Source organism: Orbilia oligospora (assembly GCF_000225545.1).
Source record: "Orbilia oligospora ATCC 24927 unplaced genomic scaffold scaffold00054, whole genome shotgun sequence".
Classification (NCBI taxonomy): domain Eukaryota; kingdom Fungi; phylum Ascomycota; class Orbiliomycetes; order Orbiliales; family Orbiliaceae; genus Orbilia; species Orbilia oligospora.
The window spans coordinates 1,291,013-1,315,457 of record NW_011645611.1 but is presented as its reverse complement, the minus strand read 5'-3'; the positions used below and the strand labels follow the sequence as shown (position 1 = coordinate 1,315,457).

General features: G+C 45.6%; 5 protein-coding genes across 5 annotated transcripts; 3 read left to right on the top strand and 2 right to left on the bottom strand.

Annotated features, from left to right (window-relative positions):
- Positions 1-358: 358 nt before the first annotated feature.
- Positions 359-3,592, top strand: AOL_s00054g406 (uncharacterized protein; the record flags this gene model as incomplete). Its single annotated transcript, XM_011121722.1, has 3 exons — positions 359-2,185; positions 2,241-3,087; positions 3,210-3,592. 3 exons carry the CDS (start codon positions 359-361, stop codon positions 3,590-3,592), a joined length of 3,057 nt encoding a protein of 1,018 aa, XP_011120024.1.
- A 1,565-nt stretch (positions 3,593-5,157) lies between these two features.
- On the top strand, positions 5,158-6,057 carry AOL_s00054g405 (uncharacterized protein; the record flags this gene model as incomplete). The annotated part of the gene is made up of 4 exons (XM_011121721.1): positions 5,158-5,231; positions 5,306-5,727; positions 5,795-5,886; positions 5,995-6,057. The coding sequence occupies 4 exons, from the start codon at positions 5,158-5,160 to the stop codon at positions 6,055-6,057; spliced, it is 651 nt and encodes a 216-aa protein (XP_011120023.1).
- A 2,744-nt stretch (positions 6,058-8,801) lies between these two features.
- Positions 8,802-10,724, bottom strand: AOL_s00054g404 (uncharacterized protein; the record flags this gene model as incomplete). Its single annotated transcript, XM_011121720.1, has 1 exon — positions 8,802-10,724. The coding sequence occupies one exon, from the start codon at positions 10,722-10,724 to the stop codon at positions 8,802-8,804; it is 1,923 nt and encodes a 640-aa protein (XP_011120022.1).
- An 8,102-nt stretch (positions 10,725-18,826) lies between these two features.
- AOL_s00054g403 (uncharacterized protein) lies at positions 18,827-21,194 on the top strand (the record flags this gene model as incomplete). Its single annotated transcript, XM_011121719.1, has 4 exons — positions 18,827-19,208; positions 19,273-19,346; positions 19,417-21,090; positions 21,150-21,194. 4 exons carry the CDS (start codon positions 18,827-18,829, stop codon positions 21,192-21,194), a joined length of 2,175 nt encoding a protein of 724 aa, XP_011120021.1.
- A 903-nt stretch (positions 21,195-22,097) lies between these two features.
- On the bottom strand, positions 22,098-23,313 carry AOL_s00054g402 (uncharacterized protein; the record flags this gene model as incomplete). The annotated part of the gene is made up of 3 exons (XM_011121718.1): positions 22,098-22,226; positions 22,296-23,049; positions 23,108-23,313. The coding sequence occupies 3 exons, from the start codon at positions 23,311-23,313 to the stop codon at positions 22,098-22,100; spliced, it is 1,089 nt and encodes a 362-aa protein (XP_011120020.1).
- Positions 23,314-24,445: the final 1,132 nt, after the last annotated feature.

The following is a 24,445-nucleotide window of genomic DNA, read 5'->3' as shown; positions in this document are numbered from 1 at the left end:
ATGTAAGAATTATGCCATCAGATCTCACTTACTTAAAGTAGTAGCATAAGTAGCTAACCAAGTATTACTTTTTAGATTTGTATATTAGCTCACGTCGTAAGCATCTCCACCACCAAACTACTACCCCGCCATCCCATCTACCCCTCCATGAATACCCCACCGCATCGCATCGCACCCACTCCCAAAAATATCTAAGTTACCCTCTATAACTCTCGGAATAACGGAGCTTAATTAGGACCACGGAAAAACTAGTCTTAGCGATTGTCTCCTCTCGTCAAATGGCATCATCAGTCCTAAACTCGCGGGCAAAGTCCGCTTCCTCGATTCCCGGCCCGATGAACAGATCCGCGGTATCACAATGGAATCTTCGGCCATATCGCTTTACTTCCAAAGTTTGAAACCACCGGTACCACCGAGTACGACGCCTTCGTTACAGGATTACCTCATCAATTTGATCGATTCGCCTGGACATATTGATTTCTCGTCTGAAGTATCGACGGCATCGAGATTGTGCGATGGAGCTTTGGTGTTGGTTGATGCGGTGGAAGGAGTGTGTTCGCAGACTGTGACGGTGTTGAGACAGACGTGGCTTGAGCATTTAAGACCGGTTTTGGTGATTAATAAGATCGATAGGTTGATTACGGAGTGGAAGATGTCGCCGACAGAGGCGAATGTGCATTTGGGGAAGTTGTTGGAGCAGGTCAATGCGGTTATGGGGAGTTTCTTTGCTGGTGAGAGGATGGAGGATGATTTGAAATGGAGGGAACAGATGGAATTAAGGCAGAGGCAGAGAGCGGCGAGGAGGGAGTCTGCATCAAAAACGGCAGAAGAAGCGGAAGCGGAGAAGTTAGGCCTAGAAGACGGTTATGAAGAGAAGGACGATGAGGACTTATATTTCTCGCCGGAGAAGTTTAATGTCATCTTTGCAAGCGCGATAGACGGTTGGGCGTTTACGGTCAAGGATTTTGCAGCGATTCACGAAAAGAAACTCGGAGTCAAGAGATCGGTTCTAGAGAAGATCTTATGGGGCGATTTCTATCTGGATCCGAAGACGAAGAGGGTGCTAAAAAAGAGACATCTCAAGGGACGAAATCTGAAGCCGATGTTTGTACAATTTGCACTCGACAATATTTGGGCAATCTACGACAATATACTCAGGAAGGACCGGGATCAAGAGAAGGTAGAGAAGATTGTGCAGACTCTCGGGATCAAAGTACTCCCCAGAGACTTGAAATCAAAGGATTCTCGAGCATTACTATCAACAATACTTATGCAATGGTTGCCTTTGTCGCGGGCCGTTCTTGGGACTGTGGTCAGCCAACTGCCCTCGCCGCCAGCCGCTCAGAAACAGAGGGTAACGAATTTAATCGAAAACAGTCCCGGTGGTGCGGAATTGATTGCTCCCGAGATAAAGAATGCAATGGAGAACCTGAACGTAAACGAGGAAGCGATTGTCGCCTATGTCAGCAAGATGATATCGGTTCCTGAGAAAGATCTGCCTAGGAACCAACGGGAGAAACTAACGGCGGAACAACTACGAGAATTAGGACGAATCAAGCGACAGGAAATGGCAAGAGCCCTCGCGGCAGCGGCAGCTAGTGAGACTGCCTCTCTTGGTGGGCAGTCTACAGCAGATTCCGATCTCGAACAGGTTGTTTTAGATATGGGTAATTCCAATCTCGAGACAACAGATACCGACGGCAAAACTGCAGCGCCTGTGGACCCCGACAAGGAGAACCTTATAGGGTTTGCGAGATTGTACAGCGGCACAATATCCGTTGGTCAGACCCTTCACGTCCTAGGACCGAAATACGACCCTCGACAACCAGACCAGCATGTTTCATCAATCACAGTCACAGATCTTTACCTAATGATGGGCAGAGAGCTTGTTTCGTTGGAAAAGGTCCCTGCTGGCAATGTCTTCGGAATAGGTGGACTGGAAGGGAAAGTCTTAAAAAATGCAACGCTGTGTTCGACTGTAACTGGCGGAGTCAATCTTGCGAGTGTAGCTAGTATGGGGGCTGCTCCAATTGTCAGGGTTGCTTTGGAACCAAAAAATCCAGGTCAATTACAGCAGATGATCAGAGGTTTGAAGCTCTTGGAACAGTCAGATCCATGTATGGAGTACCTCGTTCAGTCGAATGGAGAGCATGTAATCTTGACGGCGGGAGAATTGCATCTTGAGGTGAGATTCTTAGACACACACTCTCAAATTACTAATTACTAACGTATTTTTTTAGAGGTGCCTGAAAGATCTTCGAGAACGGTTTGCAAAAATCGAAATTGAGGCATCCAAACCCATTGTGCCATACCGAGAGACAATACTTTCCGTGCCTGAAATGCCGCCACCGAAGAATCAGAATTTGCCCCGAGGTACCGTTGTCATAAGCACGCCCGGCAAACATGTGACATTTAAATTACGGGTACGACCGTTGCCATCAAAAGCAGTTGAATATCTGGAAGAAAATGTTGGGACTCTTAAGAAGTTCTTCGCTGAAAAACAAACTGAACGCGACGCGGACGATTTAATGTTATTGACAGCTGGCGCAGATGCAAAGGACTGTCTTCCTATCGAAGAATTCGAGAAAGGCTTCCAGGCGGTACTGATAGCCGGGGCAACAAAGGATACCAAAAATGTATGGACAGATGTCGTCAGCAAGATATCCTCGTTCGGACCACGAAGAGCAGGGCCAAATATTCTGATTGATAATGCCAATATCCTGCGTAGGATATTGCGGGAGAATGATGAGTCGGAAACGCCTCAGAATGACGGTAATGCAGACGAAGGCCACGAATCGGCGTCGTTACAGATCACAATCAAGGACTTTCGTGACAAGATTATAACAGCATTCCAGAATGCAACATTTCAGGGTCCGCTATGCAACGAACCCATGCAGGGTGTCGCAGTTTTCCTGGACGAAGTAAAAGTGGAGATTGCGGACGAGGAAGTCGAGGCTCTGCGAATGAAGATAGGGCAACTAATTGGTGAAGTCATCACGGGCATGACATCTGCCATACGACAAGGCTTTCTAGACTGGTCACCCAGACTGTTATTGGCCATGTATTCGTGTGAAATCCAAGCATCCAGTAAGCACAAGACAACACATTCCTACATTATCCCCCAGATCCCAAAGTGACAGGGATGTTTGCAAGCCAGGTATTTTGTATTTTGGCTAACTTTTGTGCGATTGCGACAATACGAATTGTAGGTGAGGTACTAGGCAAGGTTTACGGCGTCATCACGCGTCGACGCGGGCGCATAGTAGCTGAAGAAATGAAGGAGGGGACTCCGTTTTACACGATAAATTCACTGTTACCCGTGGTGGAGTCATTCGGGTTTGCAGATGAGATTAGGACGAAAACGTCGGGAGCGGCGTCACCGCAATTGATCTTTAGCGGGTTTGAAAATATCCTCGACGAGGATCCGTTTTGGGTCCCGCACACAGAGGATGAGCTTGAAGATTTAGGAGAGCTAGCAGATCGGGAGAATGTTGCGAAGAGATACATGGACGGGGTGAGGGTGAGGAAAGGGCTATTTGTGGCGAAGAAGATGCTGGCTGGTGCGGAGAAGCAGAGCACGAGGAAGAAGTAGACGGTATCGGATAGTATGGTTAAGCTAAGCTAACGTGCAGACGGACATGGACAATGCATACATGTTTATCACATTCGCGGAGGAAAAAAGAGTAGATGTCTGGGACGGAGAATCGGGTAGTTGCAACCAATGGGGGAATGGAGGTGGTCGAGTTGGTCCGGCAGGCGGCGGACTTGGAGCATGGCAGCTCCACCTTTTCGAGCCCACGAAGGACGACAGAAAGACGTAAGTAGTTTTTAGTCCAGGACTAAAGTATGTAAGACAGAGATTTTAGCCTTTTAGATAGCATAGCTTCTGGAAAAGGAATTAAAACAGATCGGAATCATAAGCTGTTGAAGTCAAACAGGGAAATTTCGAGACAGCCAGCGCCATGGCCCCCCGAAGATTTAAATTAATGCCCTCGGTAAAAGGTCGAAGGTATGGAAGGAACATGGCGGCACGGCGGTACCGACCGAGGTTCAAATTGAAAATTGCATTTCCATGCCCCATCCCATAGCCCATAGCCCATAGCCCATAGCCATCCATACCTGGGTACTTACTTACTTGCTTTACTGTGTAGGTAGTTTCGTATGTAAGATCGAAGAGTGGTGGGGATCCGGACTTCCCTTATTTGTTTACGCTCGCATTGGCAGCCAATGACTGGTCAGAACGAACGAACAGCCAGCCAGCCCGACAGAGAGAAAGCGAGCAACCAGCCAGCCAGCCTGGATCAGACAGAGAGCAGCAACCTGACCTTGAACCTGAACCTGCACCTGAATCTGAACCTGAACCCGAACGCACAAGCAAAGTAGAGCAGGGCGTCCCCCCAGCCTCCCTTCTTTCCTCTCAAGACCGACCGTCGTTTCACACTCTCACTTTCCCTTCCCTTTCCCTTCTCATCCATTTCCACCCTCCACCGCCGTCATCACATCTCATCCTGTCCTGTCCTATCCTATCCTCTCCACGATAACAAAACCACTCGACCTCTGTTGAAGTCTTGACGATTTCACGCCCTCTCGACCCCGCGATTTTTTACTTTGCTAAGAAATCGCCTGCTCGAGTTCATTGTCGACCTTTTCCCGACAACAATCTTCTTGCTCCTACCACAACGCGTCAACACACACACCTCTCTGACTTCTGGAGGGTTCTTGTCGCGCTGCTCTAGGAACTTTGTTAGATAATACATATCCTTGGTCCGTAGTCCTTTTCTGCCGTATCCGACTCTTCCGTTCCAAGTCCCTTTTTTATTTTTTGTTTTATGCCGAATATTCAATCGGTGAAAAGTATTTGTTTCAATACTTTCTTGTCCTGTTTTGGTTGAGGGACTCTGTCTGTGTGTGTGTGTCGCTTTTGAATTCTCATCTATTCATTGTCGCTGCCGGCGACTCCACCAGGTTCTAAATTCCAATCACATTACTATTATTTGTTTTTATTCTTGTTACTTTGCATCACTATCTTCTTCTACTTCTTCTTCTTCTTCTTTTACTTCTACTATTACTATTGCTCTTATTGTTACGACGGTGAAACTAACCTGCAGTTTAAACACATTACAGATTTAAGAAGAATATCAAATTAAATCGCCCATCATGCCTGTCAAAGGAAAGACCCCCGGACAGACGTACATTCAGTCGTACCTGTCGTTGCTCCAGACGAACCCTCTGTACGGAAACCCCATCAGATATCCCCCTCGAAATACCGTTGATGATACTAACAATGTATACCCGAATCGCACAGTCAGACGAAGATGGTAACGTCTGGTACCCTGTCTGCTCTTCAGGAACTTCTTGCATCGCTCATTGCTGGCGACAAGAAGCATGGCAGCTATTTGACCCCACGTGTGCCGATGATGGCCATCTACGGCGCCTTCATCTCGGCCCCACTCGGTCACTTGCTCATCAATGTTCTTCAGCGCGCTTTCCGAAATCGCTCTTCCACCCGTGCCAAGATCCTCCAAATTTTGGTCAGCAACTTCATTGTTGCTCCAATCCAGAATGTTGTCTATCTTGCCAGCATGGCCATCATTGCCGGTGCTAGGAAGAAGGAGAATGTCAAGGCTATGGTCAGGACGGGTTTCTTCCCCGTCATGAAGGTCAGCTGGATTACCAGCCCGTTGGCTTTGGCCTTCGCCCAGAAGTTCTTGCCTGAGCACGCTTGGGGTATGTTATCCCCTATTTTCGTCTTAAACTAAACAATTAGAACACCGCTGACAAGAGTATCAAATAGTTCCATTCTTCAACCTCATCGGTTTCATTATTGGAACCTATGTTAATGCTCTCACCAAGAAGAAAAGGATGGCCGCTCTCGAGAAGAAGAAGGTAAGTTGATCCTAAACCCCGGGTGTCTATAGCCTGACGGGAAATCCCCACATCTATACCACCCCTCCAAGTGTACTTGATTCGTCTAACATTTCGCCTGAAATACAGAACTCACAATATGGTAAGGAGCACCACAAGGACTCCTACTACTCCAAGAGTGACTACCGTTGAATCACTCCACTGTGGTTCAAAGTATAAAAAACGTCCTCGCTGTACACCTGCCCACTTCGTACCTCCAACTGGAAAAGAAAATGTGATCCCAAAGGCAAACCCTTGATGATAATTTACTTTGATGTCCAGCCCTTTTTTAATGTTGAAAAGAAGCGGATGTCATCTTTTTGTAAACCCAACGCCCCCTACTGAATTTTTTGAAGCGCTTTTTACCAATTCATGCGAACGATCCCCATATGTTGACTACAAGAGCGTGTTTCAATGTCACATTTTACCCCTCCTCGAAATCGAAGGTGCAAGAGCAGCATTGGCCGTTTTTGCCTGCGTCCCTCTTATGAGCATTACATCTTGGTCTACCACTAATCGGCATAATACCACAATTATTATACACACACACATATACACAAAAACACCCTTAACAGGATATTTTGGTCTCGGTTTCCGTTCCCCTTTTCATTATACTGTCATGATACGCAATGGTCTTTTTTTTTTTCTTTTTGCGGAACAACAACCCCTCCCCTTTGGAATAATGTCATTTTTATTCTCTTCATGTATGTTTTACTGTTTCCAGCTGGATCTTAATGGGAAGCGCTTTTTTTCGGTACCTTACTACCACCTACCCTTTTATGCGAAATTTGTTTACCTATCGAGCGGTGACTGGGGATGAAAGAAGAGGACTTTTTTTTTATCGGGAGGAAAAAGATTGACACTTTTATTTTTTGTTTTTTTTTATTCGTGGTGAGAGTGATCGAATTGCTTGAAATAGAGATACATGTCCCCCTACTCTTGTGTCCATGTCCCCTTCTTTTTAGCATTGAATCGCGATATACATCGAATCATTGCAGATTGATAGTAGATAGAAATGTGAAAAACTCTACTTAGCGAATTTACCTACCTACCTACCTACCGGCTTCCGACATTCTTTATTTTTCGGTTCGGGTAATGGGCTTGTGTAGCTCGATTTGACAGCTAAACAGCACTTTCAAACCGGATTTGGTAGTATAAAAAGTTGTCAGGAATTGAATATTTATATCTCCCGAGTATAAGGGTTTTTTCTAATGAGGTTTAGAGGTCGTTTAAAAGCAATCTTTGTGTAACGAAAAGATAATGTATCCTGACGTTTTTGCGCCCCTTACTTTTCGGCTCTCTCTATCTCTCTCTCTTTTTTTGTCTCTCTTCGTTTCTTTTTTCTCCTATCTTCCTGGTATATTCGGTTTTGGTTGTTGGTGTTGTTGCAAGAGTTTATTATTATCAAGAAAACCGGCGTGCAAGAAGGTTATAACACGTGATCACTTTTGATTTCAAAATCTATGGGATTTTTTTGAGACTGGTACACTAAATGTAGATATTCATGCGGCTGTTCGATTGAGACTAAAATTAAGACTTTTGGTAAAGAATTGAGGTCGGTGGAAGGATGAGAAGTTTTGGATGGTTGTTGTTGCGATGGGGAAAAAGTCTGGTTACGAGACTTGCGATGGGAGTGGTTTTTTGTGTTGCTTGTCATGTCAACTGTCAGTTTTTCTCCCCTACATGCAAGGCTTCGAGATCGACTTGTTTAAGACCTGGCGAGGCTGGGGAAAGACCGGACGTCGTGGACCCACTGGGTTCTACAGGTATGATATCAGGCCATGCGACCCTCCAGATGTCTGGTTAAAAAACGTGGGGTTTCCAGAACTCCACGGAATGGAAAAATAAAGATCATAAGAATACCTTTATAAATGACAGGAATCAGAAACTCCAATGTTAAGAGCTCTCTCTCTTCCTTATTTTACAGGGAAAAGAGTCTCACAGCCTCGAGGTATACACTAGGTAAGAGGTACGTAGGTATACTATAATTTAATTCGGTGTTTTTGTATTCTTTTTTTGAAATCAATTCTTTCTTTATATGGTATCCTCATGCCACTATCGTACAAAAAAAAAAAACAATGATGTCCTTCAGGGGGAAAAAAAAAAAATGTTTCCCAGAAGAGATAGAACCGCCCGCAAGTTGATATCAAACTTTGGAAAAGAAAGATTTGAAGTACTGAAGTAAATAAAGGATCATGAAATAATAACCAGACAACTCGGTTAACGGCGAGATCCGCTTTCTGCAAGAAGACGAAAAAGAGGAAGAAGAGAAAGAAAGATTGCAGCGAAATCAAATCGAGAAAAGAAAGAGAAGAAAAATATCCCACAATATCAAAAACTCCGTTATTTTTTCCCCCCTCCCATACCCTAAAAAAGCTGTGGAAAAGAAATATTAAGCATGAAGCAGGAATAGAGATTAATGGGATATGCTTTTTTTTTGGAGGAAAGAAAAATAAGAACGCCGGTTGGAGATAAAAAGAATAGCAGCTTGGAGAGTTGTCATCAACATCAAAGAAAAAAAAGGATGAACTGCAAATAATGGACTGGGGAATCTGGAACACGCAAGGAAAGCAAAAATCGATGCGCAGAAATGATGCCGAAATCAATAAATCCTTCCCATTTATTTTTGAATGTTAAAGTGAGAAAGTATTGTGAAGCCGAAGAAAGGGAAACCAGATGCTATGATGAAAGGTTGTATAAATATCTTTCAACTGCATGATTTCAAAGGCGAGAATCAAAAATGAATGAATGGCAGGTGTGCCATTCAAAAAAAAACGAATGCAAAATCGAAGAAAAGACAAGACAAGACAAAAATCATGCTGTGTGTTCCCGGAAACCCAAAAAGAAAAAAAATGATAAAGCGAAAGAGGTATGGCGGATGATAAAGAGTGGATGGTTTAGAAGTTGAATCCACCAAGTCCATGAAGCCATCGGCTCTCGAGAACTCGAGTGATGTCCCATCTGCGATGAATATTCATGTCGAGACACCCCTCAACAACCTCAATAAGCTCAGGCCCGGCGCCTTTGGCTCGTAGAAGCTCTCTATCGTAGTCTCCCTTGGTGATCAATTCTTGAATCATGGCTGACATGCTGTGATGGAAGGGAAGTGAACCAGTTGTCATCGTGTAGATTGTGACACCAAGAGCCCACATGTCAACATGGGTCTGAATGACAGGGACGTCGGACTGAAGAAGCTCCGGAGCGGCGTATTGGAGAGATCCTGTGACTGGAGATTCAGAAGTGGCGGCAATGGCGGTAGAAGAGCCGGCTGGGCCATGACGTTGGATTGGTGGTCGGTTGCGGTGATTGTCGAACCCGTCGTCATCACTATCGCCGTCCGGGTTAAAACTTTGGAGAAACTCGGCCATTCCAAAGTCGCAAAGAAGGATATGGCCAGAAGGATCCTCTTCAGTGTTAACAAGGATGTTTTCAAGTTTGACATCACGGTGGACAACCCTCATATCTTGGTGAAGGTATCGGAGAGCAGATGAAATCTGAAAGGCGTATTTGCGGACGAGATCGAGCTTCAGTCCACCTCTGTTCTTCTTAACTAGGTCGAAGAGAGTACCGCCAATGTTGTAGCGGGTGATACAGAAGAAAGCAAAGGGGGTATCGTAGACACCCAAGAGACCAAGGATATGATGGTGAGCGAGATGGCGCCAAAGATTGACTTCATGCTCGAATTCGGCCTGGATGGCATCGTTCTCGGTTTCCGAATCTCTAACTTTCTTCTTGACAATCTTGACGGCACGAACGACCTTCTTTCCTTCTTCGAGGGTGTGTGCTTCTTTAACAACGCTGTAACCACCAAACCCAATGGTCTTTCCAATAATGTAATCGCCGATCGACTGACCTTCATCGTCAGGTTGTGGTTTTTTGGTTTGCTTCCAGCCCCTGAGGAACTGTGAAGCTGGAGAGTTTGTAGTTGGACAGGAAGCTTTCCGTTGAGCTCTAGTGGTCCTCGGCTTGTCGACAGAGAAGCTCTTAGATCTCTGAACATTCCCGGAATTCATCCATGGCCAAGGAGAGAGCGTAGACTCGTCCTGTAAGGACGAGGGGCTTCGGTTATGACGGTTCATTGGAGAGAGGTAGGAGTCGATGGTATTTGGAGGTGTTTTGACTTCATCGAGAAGAGGTGATGCAGTGCTTGCTGATGTCAGAGATCCAATTCGATCTTTTTCATATAGTCTATCGCTCATTCCATCAACACTATCCTCACGAATCGGTGAGCCAACAGAAGACCCATATCCGCCCCTCGAAGACTGGCTATCATCCCCATCTTCAGACCTAGTGTCATACAGGTCAAAAGTCGGCCCTCGTCGCATTTCGGTTAAAGAAAATTTGCGAGAACCATTTGGCGGAGATGATCCATAAATCTGTAAAGATATTGGGCTTTCCGAAATAGCACACTCTTCTTCTTCATCAGCTTTGATCCGAGGTAGCGGCTGCTGCAAAGGCAGCGACTGTCCCGAATCTAGTCTGACATTTGGGGCAAAAGTTATCGACTTTCTCCTCACACCCATACCGTTCTTAGTACCATTAACACCATTAACACTTTTCTTCGGCTCAGCCTGGCCTGCCGACCGGCCAAACGCACCATGCACGCTCACATCTGTCCTTGATACTGTTGCACTGCTCGTCGGCGTAACGGAAATCGGAGGGGTTGACGCATTCTCGGAAATCGGAGGGGTCGAAGAGATCCTCCGCTGTAGCGATTGAGCGGCAAGCCCCTCTGAAAGTCGAGATGTCTGAGGAGGAGTAGCTGGAGTTGCGATCCTGAGATTGTGGAATCGTCGTTGTCCGAGATCTACAGTATCCATTGGACGTAATTCGTCCTGTTAATAGTGGAACAAGTGGGCGCGGTTTGGAGATAGCGGAAGGTAGGTTTATATATGGAATCCTGTGGTTTCCTTCGGTATTTATATTGAGTTTCGGCTGATGATATATTATATATATAGTTACGTCGACCGTTCTAATCCGCCTAGCTGTATCATGCGAGAAGTGCGAGTGCGAGTAGGAGATATATCCTTCGCAAAAAGGCTCGCCTCCGCGGAATTCGACGGTATGAAGTTGAGAAGAGAAAAAAATATATATTTCTTCCTCCAAACGGTTGTCTCTTATCTTTTAGGGTAATGTTTCGGGTTTGATCACCAGTACAGGCGGAATAAAGTTTGACTCAATGAGAAGAGTTTGTCGGCCAGCACCGTGACTCTGGGATATCAGCTGAGAGGCAGATTGCTTCTAGGCAAGAACGGGCTGATAGTCGAAATCGCCGTTTCTGGAAATTCTCAGTGGGGGCGACAATGAAGTCTGACGACAGAGTACCTTCGCTTCTTAGAGTTCGAAATACTTTGTAAGAGAAAGGCGTATTGGTATGTGAATTCTGATCCAAAGAAAGTTCGAAATCCTCCCTTTAAGTTTGGTGTTTTACACTTTTCTAATATTCTGGAGATGTTGAGACAGCGGGGAGAAAAAAGAGAGGATGGAAGATGGATATAATATATGCAAGCAAAATATTGGAAATCACAAAAATGCGTCAAATGGTGGGGAGCCCTGCTGCTATTATACACACCAGGAGATTTGCCGACAACCTTAATGCAAGGACTAGTGGAACACCACCCCGGCGAGCGTGTCTGTAAAACAAGCTGATCAGGCTGTGGTGTTGATGATTATGGGTACCGGGTGCACACGAAAATGCCACGGAACAGAACTGTAGTGGTGTGCAGGGTTGGCAGGAGCTGCAGTGTGGGGGATATCCCTTCCTATTCCCCTCTCGAAAACCCTGGCTGCCCGATCGTGGTCTGCGGCGAGGGGGTATTACTAGCTTCGTCAATTCATGAAATTTCCCACCGAACCGGTGACTTGGGTAAGATTTCAACCTCCTCTCTTCGACGGGCTGAAGCCTGATTCCGTTTTGTTTATCTTCCCATCTAATCCGGTCTACTTACAACCTGCTCTAAGGCGTAAAATCGGGACTAGCTAATGAATATCACAAGGAAATTTTAGAAGCCACATTCTTCACCGCTAAGGAAATCTGATAGAAAATAGCTTTTAGACTGCGGTGCCCCTACATGACGCTATTGCGCCGGAATAACCGTTTTTCGTACGTAAGATTTTTCACTTATTCGTCGAAATCCAGACCAATCCATGCCATTTGAAACGGGGAAACAACAAAGTCGAGGTTAAGCTGCTGCTTGACAGGAAATATCCCTGGCCCAGTTGCATCGTCGGAACAGAATTGAGGCTTGACCCAGCGATCAACATGGCTGAAGGGTCCGTGGAGAAATCCTATTTCGGGAAAACAACCACGCATTCCTTTGAAATGACGGCCTGCGTCATATTCAGACGAACAACATTTTGATTGCACTGGCAACTGTTATTGACCAACGTTACTCAGAAACAAGACTAAAAGGCGAGGAACGGCAAATCGTAGCCTGCCGGCCGCGAGGCTTAATGCAAATTGACCTTCCCATGTCCTACCCCAGAAACAACAGGTCAATCTGGGGTAAAGGCAGGAGGCATTGCCGTCCAATTGCAGTCCCATTGCAGATCAAGGACTTGCCCTTGACGAAAGGACATCTTTTAGGGATGTCGTCTGACATGAGGAATTTGCCGGTCCGGTATCTGAACCGTTCGGAGTCACGATCATGGCATTGCGCATCCAGCGGGAGCACTTCAGCCAAGATGTGGGGAAATAAACCCCGTATCCACACAATGAAGCGAAATGGAAAAGAAGAAAAGAAAAAGCCCATCTTTTTTTTTTATTCCGCTTTCGAATATATGCAGGTATGATTTTCTTAGATGCTGCATCGACGGTGGAACGGATGACTCGAGACTGGCGAAGTCGCCGTCTATTAGCCAACAGAAATGGTTGTTTGCACACCGGCCTGGGCAGCCAACAAGAACACGGGTCTCCTTCACCCATTCCACCAACTGAAGCTTAAGGGCCACTTCGTCATATTTTTTCTCTTTCATTTTGATTCCCATGATATGCTGCATTATTGCCTTGATGCATTAGAAACATCATCGTGCTAGGTTTGACACCAGCTTACCTTCGGCATAGAGAAGGTCATAAATTCTTGGTATCGGGCGATTACGGAACTCAAAAGTCTCAAGCTGAAGATTTTCCCTTGTAAACTGATCTGGCAGCAGGGACAGGCACTACCAGGCGTCTGGGCTTCAAACCCCAAACTTGGACGGACTTATTCTGCGGAGAAGCTTTAGACGCTTTAGCATCAACCCCGGGCTTCGGCACGAAGCAAAAGGGTAGCAAGCTAAAACGAAAAAGAAACTACAACCCCCGAAGAGAAAACACCAAATCAAGGAACTGGAAGAGCTCTTACTTGGAAAAATTTTGGAAGGAAAAAAAAAAGAATCAATCTTGGGACCTCGCTTTTTAGTTTTTTTTGTTTCTTTCCTTCTAATTCATTCATCCACACCACCATCGATTGGATACGGCGAATCTGGCCACTGGCCACTGGCGGTTACATATGCTTTCAGCCTGGATCAGAAGATCAGTACTTGTTAACCCCATCAAAAAATCTGAAGCAGAATTCTCAAACGGAGTGTGGCCGACAAGGCTCTTATGAATCTCGTGGTGAAGCGAGGAGGAGGCCACGGTGGTTTGCCTGCGAACTTGGATTTCGATGTCTCTTTGATCATATGACATCGTCGTGCTTGCGTATTTCGTCACGGTGCGTCCACCTGAAATGCGGCTACTAACGATTCGTGAGGCACAAATGCGGCGGGTGGGTTCTTTCATTGAAGATAATTCGAGAAAACGTTTAACCATATTTGTTTTCTAAAAATTAATCTGTTCTGGTGTATATTCTCACGGTTGTTCTCTTTTCCAATGATTTTGATGGAAGACTTCATAGTATCGCGGCGGGGTGAGTCGCTAAGCTTTGTGACAATTTTATATTATGCATCTCGGTAATAGATCCGAGTAATCCAGTACCAAATAAAAATACACGAATCTTTCTCGTAAAGATAGTAGGTAACAATGACAAAAAGCCTTATCGCAGTTTCTTTCATTCTTTTGGGAGGGTTGCGATTGGTTGGTGAATTCTTTTACAACTTTTGAGTTTGAGGTTAGAGGGTGCGGCTAGTCGATGGAATTACGTAAATCAAGACCTCTTGGGAGGTAGGGGTCCTTGTTGGGAAGCGTACGGACAGATGGAGTTTGATATTATTGATTCATCGTGATGGTCGCAGATTAATTGAGTTTCGGAGGGGTTTGCATTTTAGCTAGTTGTCTCGTTGAATTTATGAACGAGCTAGGTGATCATTCATTGAGGACAAGCTCCTGTCGGTAAACCCGTAAGGTTTTGCAGGAATCTCAGATATCGTGGAATACAGTTACGTATAACTATACAGTATTTACTTAGGTAAGTAAGTCGCTCTTAATCAGTTTGTATGACCTCGACTGATTCATATTTATCCAACTTTTATAGATATAAATACATGCATCTCATGTCCCCCTATGCTAAGGTCCTAGCGGGCCGAAATTGGATATTTTAATATATATTTCAATCCAACTAGGGTACGTGAGCAACTTTGTTCGAATACCCATAACCCGAAAGCCCTTTAAGAATTGGATCCAGTCGACGGTGATATAAAAAGTATACACCGGCAAACACGTCACATATCGGCCATGAAATTCCATTTTATTCATGTTTCTACAGCCTAATCAGACTAGTGATATCATCGTGCGAATCGAAGCGGTATTAGTAGACGGCATGATCTGAGGGGCTAGTCCGTGATACGACGTTTGCAATTGTGTTCACGACGGGCTAAGAGATATGGGTGTGATTATATATATTTATATATGAGCCTCTAGTTGTCAACTTCAGGTTAACGGTTGGATAAGACACGCTAATGGAAGAGTTCGGATCATAATTATTTGGGGTAACTAGAGCGGGAGGGGTGTCATTGATGATGCCTGGTTCTAACCACGCGGGCTTCTAGGTAGCTCGAAGGTCTTGAACTTAGATACTTAGTATGGTGTGTCGACGGTTTTGGTTTGGTTACACGACATTATTGACAGCAGAGTCCTGCTTATATATAATAACTTGTAGATCTAGAATACTTATATGTGTGTGTACTTAGGTACCTAAGTACCTGGTGTACCCCTCCTACCAGTATGTACATTACATACACGTACGAAGCATACCTAGATGTATGTTCTCCTATATCAGTCTATTTTTAAGATCTTAAGAATACGGTATTATGCATATTCGTATTGTTCTGAGCGGGGTCTGTGCCCCACTGCGGATATAAACGTGCTTACTTAAGCTTCAAGTATAGCATATAAACGTTATGAATCTTCATATCATATGATTGTACATATTATATCGTACACTCGAAATTATATACTAGGTGGGTACCTAATGTACTACCTAGGTAAATACTCTAGATCTACTTATCGGCCCTAATCCCGAAACTATTCTCGTACTCGTAACTAATCCCCGAATCGACCGTCTACCATGCGATTATCTCGCCACTAAGGTAGGCGATTCCCGCAGCACAACATCTTAGACAGCTGCCTTTTCGAGACATGGAAGGATTATATTCGCTGGGATTTAAGGTTATCTAGGGTCCTAGATCATGGTAATAGCATCGATCATGGATTGAGGGATCGTATTCGCTCCCAAGATTTAGGCCTTGTCTAGTATTCTGTAGGCCTTGCCATGTCGGCGAGGTAAGCCTGCACCCGAAGGAGGTGGGAGTTGATCTTGTTCCGATATGTTAGGTCAGGAATCGTTCCAAGATGATACTATAATACTACCCGTCAATTCGAGTCGTATGCCTAGGCAGTTAAGGTTCTGTCTGTTCTCTTAGTGTATATATTCCTCTTCAATTGGTTGTAAATTAGTCGTAGTTCTAGTGAAAGTATGTAAGCTATCTCGAAATCTTGTAGATATAGCGAGTCACGGGGTGTTAAAAAGGGGACCAAGTACCCCGTAGGCGCACGGAAACATCGATAGCGCATAATGATGACGTTTCTTAGCTGGGGAATAGAATCCAACTGGAATTTCGACTCGGGTCTCGACTTTAGGTAACCGACCTAGAATAGCTGAGAAACCAAGCGTTTAAAAAACTGGAATTCTTTCGAGGTGGCTGTTTATTCGTTCGAATGGCTGCTGAGCCACATTTGTATGTCTTAGAGTCGTCTGCGGTTGGATAATAAAGGCTGGGGTTGGTTCGCGTGCGCCGGCAGGCATCATGCAGAAAATGCGGACGGCCATGCTGCCAAAATAGGAGACGTCTTCGATGTAAGTGCCTATCTGCAGGTCTGATTCGTTCTGGTGGAGTCGGTGCGAAGTCTTGATTTCACAGTTGAACCTGGTCGATTGTCGACTCCCCCCCACCCAAATATAGCCATAGTATGTTGGTGATCAGGTAAATCGCTCGGCCTCTTGTTTGATTGGGGTATATTAATTAATACAATTCGATATCGTGATCGTGATCGTACTATACTAGTACTCTGCACGTTCAATGGACAGGTGTGGAGAATGCTAGTGCATTCTCCGCCTTAGCTCGCGATTCTAGTTTATGATTCAACAGATTGATCAAATTCAAGGCTAGCCTCAGGCACAAAGTGAGTACATAGTACGTACTTACATGTACATACCTACCTACTTGGCCTGTGCATTTGCATTAGATATATCTTTCTTATGCACAGCGATAGCACGGAGTAGCTGAGGTTTTAAGGTCGGTTTTGCCCCTTTCGCACGACTTCCGTCTAACATCGCACCGAAAAAGGACTCAAGACCGTCTGTGGTCTGGATATCTCGATCTCCACCGATCTATCCTCCGTCTGTTACCGCATCTTCACAAGCAAGAAGGGAAATAAACCACCAAAGAATTGTTCTGCACTGGCTTCCGGAAGCCTTAGTCACAAACTTTCATACACAGGACTGCGGGTATTTTGGCATCTACGCCACCCGGATTGAAGACTCGAACCCCCCCGGCCTGACCCAACTGTTTCCATTGGCTGGTCTGGGTCTTCAACCTCTTGTTTCAGCTTATTACACAGGGTTTAGGGTGCCTAAGCACTACCAGGGCAATCAGAAGAATCGCGATAGAAGGTAAGAAGGTAATATGTGCGTACGGAGTCTCTAATTTCTCCTTTACACTGCCAAAACAATCGTAGCACAGCTGCACAGGCAGTTCGTTCCTGTCTGCAGCGCTGCCTCCCCCCACCATCACAACCACCGTTATCACCACTCCCCAACCTTCCCTTCCTTCCTTTCTTCCTTCCTGGTAACTTTCTAAGAGGAGACCGGTGGCGGAAAAGAAATCCCATGACTTCCTATTTTCTCAATTATCAGACAGTGCCTTAAACGTGTTTTGTGGTGTTATTAATATTAATCCCATACTTCGATCAAGATCAATACCAATACTTATTATCCTTCTCAACTATACCCGGCCTTCACAGGTATTTTGCTTCTTCCAAACCAACCACTCCGATCACCCGTCAAATTCAGCAATCACCAGCAATTAGACGACCGCATCATTTTTGCGCGATTCCTCTCAGCTCTGAACCAGAAGAGAGAAAGAAAGAAAAAAAAGACAATCCAACGTCATCCCTTTTTTCAAACAAAGGGCAAAAAAACCGTTCGCTAGATAGCCGCCCAAGAGTTTGGACAGGTTCACAGAAACCGTTGGTGCTTCCGTTTGTGGCATTGCATCGAGTTATTCTCCATCCAGGAGGACGCACATACAGACATATCCTAGCTCCAATTGGGACTGTTACATACGGACATTACTTGCACTACGGACCTCCTCAACAATGCCTGGACTGACGCTCACCATCAACCATTGTCTGTAACTGGGTCCCTCACCTCGGGGTTTTCGTCATATCATTTTCATCCCTCTTGCGACCTGACGGGACTCGTTTTTTGACTTTCTATCCTTTTTTTTACGTCAACCTACCCAGGATCTTTCTCCCAAATATTGGCATTCCGCGACCATCGATTTCAGATCCTCAGAGAGTTCGTTCGTCCGGTCCCTTGTTTTATCGGTCTTACATCCATACGTCCATACGTCCAGTCAATAAGGTACCTGCATTGCCGAAACAGCATTTTCGATCTTTCCCCAATTCCCCAACTTTCTACCCAATCCTCTTAATTACCTAGTCAAGAGGTATGCCTCGGCCTCAGATAATTCGAGCTGGTAGGTCCAAAATCAAGCTGATATCTTCAAACCCCTCCATTTGTCGCACAAACCCGTTCGCACTAGTTGTCCCCATTGTTTCTCTGCCTTTTTTTTCCCCTTCAGCCAGTTCTTTTTTAGTCGTTTGAGAGGACTGTTAGAGCGCCTTTCGGCTGGATGATGCTTGTTCTGTGAGAGAATCTGTGGGTGGTGTGGCTGTCCTCGTCTCGAAATTGGTTGTCCCCTTTTTTCGAGCACCAGTCAAGAAAGTTGTCCTGAAACGACAGACCCTTATTTCCGCAAACGTGGTTCAGCTTTTCTCGATCTTCTTCATTATCCATATTTTACATTCCTCGGCCCCCCCCCTTCGATAGATCACTGTCGTTTTGTTGTTTCTTTAACTTTATTTTTCTTCGATTTTATTTTATTTTCTTCGATTTTATTTTAGTTTGTTTCCGTTCTCACCTCTCTGTCGTGTTTCTAAACTTGGGTGGATTTGGAATTCTTTTTTTTTCTTCTTGTTGTTGAGGCCTAGTCTAGTCTGAGGGGACTAGGCACCTGCACCTTCGCCGCTACATACCACTTTACTACTGTCGTTGTTTGGATCTCGACTAACATCGCCTGTTTCTCTTCTTCTTCCATTGTTCTTCACACAGATACGATCGATCTCCAACACGACCAAGATCATCCGTCAGCCAAGGATCATTCGTCAAACGGGTTCGCGACAAAGGCAGGCTCCATTGCACCCTCGCAGGCGAACGCGCTCATGAACGTTGCTCAGGAGCAAATTCATGACCAGCACGACTTGATGACGGTCAACAACAGCAGAATTCACGGGGGGGACTTGAATGGGGAGCCGTACATCCCAGACTCGATAAGCCCTTACAATCACGACCCTCACTATGCAAATGGTCATGACGATGATATGAACGATGAGGATGAAATGGATGAGGAGATGTTGGACAGGATGTCCTCGAGTCCCTCGATCTCGGACGAGGATATAGATTTCGAATTTGTCTACGCGCTACATACTTTTATCGCTACCGTCGAAGGCCAGGCGAATGCTACGAAAGGCGATACCATGGTTCTGCTCGACGATTCGAATTCGTATTGGTGGCTGGTTCGTGTTGTGAAGGACTCCTCAATTGGTACGCAACTCCGGGTATCAGCATATCTTAAGGGAAGTTGTTAACTGACATTCGATCAAAACAGGTTATCTTCCTGCCGAACATATTGAAACCCCATCCGAAAGGCTAGCTCGGTTGAACAAACATCGGAACGTAGACGTACGAATACCCCTACGAGACTTTAGGTTTTCTGCGCCCGCTAACAAGTCTTTTTTTTATCTATTTTTAGTTGTCTACACCGATGCTTGGTGATAATCAGGAGAAGTCCAAGAATATTCTCAAGAAGGCGATTCGCAGACGAGCGGCAAAAACGGTTCAGTTCGCACCTCCAACCTATTACGAGGCTTCGGATCACGAGTATAGTTCAGACGAGGAAGATCCAGATGGCGAATACTATAGCAACGATGATGAGGGCGCAGCGATGGACGAAGATACCGCGGAGGCCGACTCAAAGCCAATCGGTGGATTAGCTGGCGAAGACGATGAGATAACACCGATCGACGCACCGGATACAGTAGATAGGCCCAAAGCGCTGGAGGAAAAACCAAAGGACAAGAAGGACGAAAAGCCGCAGCAGCAGCAGCAGCCGCAACAGCAGCAACAGCCTGCCTCCAAACCATCTACCAAGCCAGAAAGCCGGGGTAGTGACGAATTATTCGACTCAAAGGGTAAATTAGAATCGCATGCGCCTAACACCAACCAAGCTAATGACCCTACTATAGTCGATGGAAGCTCAGAGCCGAAGCCCAAACCCGTTAGGAACACGGATTCTGTTTTGTTTGGCGACCCGGATTCAGAACCCAGGCGTATTACCCTGACACCCAAACTTGCCCGAGACGACGATATCACTTCTCCCCCGGGAGTAGTACCGGTAAAACCGAAAACATCCTTCGATCGAATCGGAAAGAGGGAAGAAACATTGTCCCCGCCACCCACCACCGGTAAGAACGACAAAGCCAAGAAGGAGAAGAAATCGATATTGGGAAGTTTGTTCAAGAAACGGAAGAACAACTCTAAGGATGAAGAGATCGAGGAATTTCTGCACTCAAGCGAGAAGAAGTCAAATGAGTCGCTTCGAGACGACTCGAGTTCAGGTCGACCTGGTAGTAGCAGGGGCGGGAACTCCTTCGAGCAATCGTCTCCACAACTTCAACAGCAGCAAAATGCTCGCGCACAACAGCAACAGCAAAACGAAAAGTTGCTGCAAAATCCAGCGAACCAGCAACCAAAGAAAGGGCCCGAAATCACAAAACTCGTAAAAACACCAATCCGGAAGATAGAATCAGTTCGAGAGGTAGACGAAGAGGAAGAGGAGCAACCATTTGGGATGAGATTTGCCACGAGGATTCTTCCCATCGACAAGCAGCAATCCACAGTTATCCCTGCATCTGCAGAAATGGTTTCTAAGCAGGAGCAGGAGTCATATGAATCAGCTCCAGTGGTGCAGCAAATTACACCTATGGAGGCATCTCCGGTTTCAATTCAAACCTCTATATCAACTTCTGGCCCGGCTACCGAAGAACCTACGCCAGTGATCACTCAAACGGATGCAGTGGATGGAAGAGCTGATGGGTATTACTCGGACACTCCTGATGATCTCACCCCGCATGAACTACCCTCGCTTATACCTGACAATGGTAGTGGATCCGAGGATAACAATCCTCACGATACTTCCCCGACTGAGGCTACATACCCCGATACGCCTGTTGCTCAACCCGGCTCCCCAGGAGAGCTTATATGGTCTGAAGCCGCCCTCAGAACCTATCTAGACGACGATAATCAGGACATCAGGGACTTCTTGGTTGTAGTTAGACATCGGACCGAAGTTTCGACTGTCAAATCGCATCCGCGGATTACCCCCTTGTTTGCAGATGCAAACTCGAAACTTCAGGACATGAATACGGTAAGTCACACCTTGCATCATATTGTTCCACGTATTTCGTTCTAATATAGCTCCCTTAGCGCCTCGATTCAATTCTTGAACGGTACATGAAGTCGCGACGGTAGACACGCCGGCCTCCGGAAATTACCCTTCATACTAGGCGTTCTGAACCGAAGTTCTCTGAAAAAACAAAGCTCCCGTTCTCACCGCGTCCTCTACAGAGATACCGCTCGCTCGTTATCCCCAAAAAACCATCTCGGCTAACGATATGACGGTCTTCTCATACGAATACCGATCTCTTTGGCCCTACAGGCCCCTCGGGCTTGTCGAGTCGTCGAAGCTCGGTCTCCCTCTCTCCTTTTTTATTTTATATACACAAAGATATCTTCTATTCGTAATTTCCCTACATCCTTCTCTCACTGTTTCCTTGGGAGTCACTTCGGCCGGGTCGATTGCAATATGGGACCATCTCGCTGGCGTTTTTGGCAATGTTGATTCGCATTTGTGCCCTTTTTACTCGAGTCTTCTTTTCTTTCAGTTTTCCTTGTGTGTCGTCTGTTTCCCCCTTATAATTCTGTATACTAGCATCATGACTTACGATCTGCCTCGCTCTCTGCACTTTACTTTGTTGACCGAAAAAAATTTCTCCTTTTCCCTTTTCCATTTTCCATTTCCTTCTTCCCTTTGTCTTCTCTGGTACGGAGTCATTGCGGGCTTTCTATTGGCACCTTCGTATATGCTAGCGGCGGTGCCTTCTCTAGTGTCTTATTTTCTTCATTTTTGTTTCTTCCTTTTCATTAATTTTCTAAACCTTGGATACCCCGACCTTCCCTCGAAAACCTTTTTTTTTGATTGTCTTGCAAGTTGCTTTTATTTTATTTACAAATATATGTACATGCATGCGTACTCTCTTACCCGGTCTCCCCCTTCTCTTTGCCTTCGATTTTGAATTGTATTAATAACATACAATTACCATAAAAGAATTGCGATTATCTTTCAATCTCTTTTGATATATATAATTATGAGACTTAGAATTGCCGTCTGGCATTGGCGATGTAAGCCTTCCACGGTAACCTCCACTCTCTACGTTGCAAAGAAGAGTCAAAGACGTCGAAGTCAACCTTTTCTAGACGGCCGAGATATAACGAAGTTGGTACCTAAGTTGGGGGTGTTAGTTGGTGAAATCCACTTTTACTACCCTTTGAATGATGGTTTTGCTAACTTACCGCATGTAGGAATGTCGTAAATGCCGGCCCTTTACCTTCTTCGCCAGCTCTGTTCAACATCTCCCGAGCAGTGATCATATGATCATTTGCTCTTGTTGCGATTTCAAAAACCGCGTCTTTTAGTCCCTGGGCGCTCCCTCCGTGTCTTATAACATCTTCCTGACGAAGACCGTGTTTAGCGCACATATCTACCGGTAACAGCACTGCTGCTTGAGTACTATTCGGTCCCGGGGCGGCCATCAACGGAGTTCCCCTCAAGACGGCGGTTATACCGGAAGCCTTCCCGATATGCGAAGCCACATGATCAAGATTCGTGGATTTATAGTTCAAAGCCTCGAGCGAGAGATAATGTAATGAGGAATAAGTAGCTTCAGAGTATGCCTCCAAAGCATCTAACGTCGTATACGACTGATTGGCCAAATACTGTTCCCTCGCGCCGATGACTTTCATCCAGAACGATTTTGTGAAAGGTATTCGGTCTTCATGAAGGACCTTCGAGAGAAGTAGTGCGACGGGTTCCTGGGGTGGGTGACCATTATATGTCTTTTCGATTACATCGCGCCAGAATTGCATTCGCATACGGCCGACGGTGAGGTTTGAGACTTGATCTGCTATTCGGGCGATGTCGACGTTGAATGCGCGGATGACGAGTTGGGCGTCTCGGAGGGGTGGCGGGTGGAAGGTTGAGAGGATGTAGGATGGGTAATCGTGGGTTCTGAGCTGACCGGGAAGAATTACTGTGTCAGCGAGCGCCCTCGGTGTAATTATACAGTGCGGTTGTGATGATTGATTTGGCGAAGTAGATTCCTCACCTGAGAAGTTCACGGCAGTAGGATCGGACGGCCTCGAGATTGGCGCCTGTGGGGGTATGATGGTGATGGTGATGGTTATGGGTATGGGTATGGTTATGGTGATGTGCGTGCGTCGAGTGGGTTCGGATTGATCGGGCCGTAGACTGCATTGTCGGCTGCAGCCATCGACCCCGTTGTTGGCGGAGTACTATCCGGGCCGTAGACATTGTCGTTACCGGGTGTAACCTATGTTACCTTTGGAATCGAGAAGTTGAAAATAAAAATAGTAAGATAAATGTTAACGTTAGTATTAACGAACATCTTTTTCTCAACACAAAGAGATGTCTCGCAACCGTGGATCATAACCCATTTTGGAACACCCAGTTTAGTACTGAGTTACGGGGTATATTCGCTCGTTGGGAAGCTGGCATGTCGCTCCGAGTCTGCTAATATGTAAATTTAAAGCATGGATCTGAAGATGTCGCCTTTTATGGTACTGGATGCGCTTATATTTAATATTTACTTAAGTATTCAAGCAGATAAGTAGAGGTAAGTAGTTACCTATATACCTACTATTGGATGTGTCTATATATGTCGTGACCTTGCATATAGCCACAGCTTAGGATTGCTGGAGCTGTATTGGGAAAGGTGGGCTGGTATAAAGTAAAGGAAAAGGCCGACCCGCTTGGGGCTGCCCCTCCTTGTTGGAATTAACGTTCAGTTGATTCCGACTCAACCTAAACCCATAAACCCCCCACTTGACGTTAGTCCGCTTCCCGCGACCAAAATCGCATGACTGTCCTGTTATCTTTTTTTATTTTTTATTTTTTATATCTTATATAAAGAAATAAAAAGCAGAATAGTAGAAAAGGAGTCCACTGACTACCTACCTACCTATCTTCTGTCATCGTCATCGTCATCTTTCCCCCCCTTTCATTTCTATTCGCATCGTTTGCATTCTTATTTCCCCGCGCATCAGTTTGTCGTGCTTTCAAGTTGCACCCCGCAGAAACCTTTTAGATATTGGGACGGACCAGGGCTAGCTGTCAGGTATGGTTAAGGATCCGGGTCCCTACCTACCTATCTATACCAGAGCTAACGACTTGGCTTTATATTACTTTCGACACTTCCAGACCCTGCTGCGAATAGCTAGTACATTCATTCGACGTCGTCTGCTTCGGACCCGATCGATTCGATAAGCTAGCACATACATACACTTTCTCTTTCTCTCCCTCCGCACACAACTTGGAAACGTGGTCACTTACCCGGGGGGACTATTGGCATGGTACGATCTCCAACATCGATACGAGGCACATGAGGGGGATGGGGGAGAATCTCGATTGCCATCTTGCCAACCTA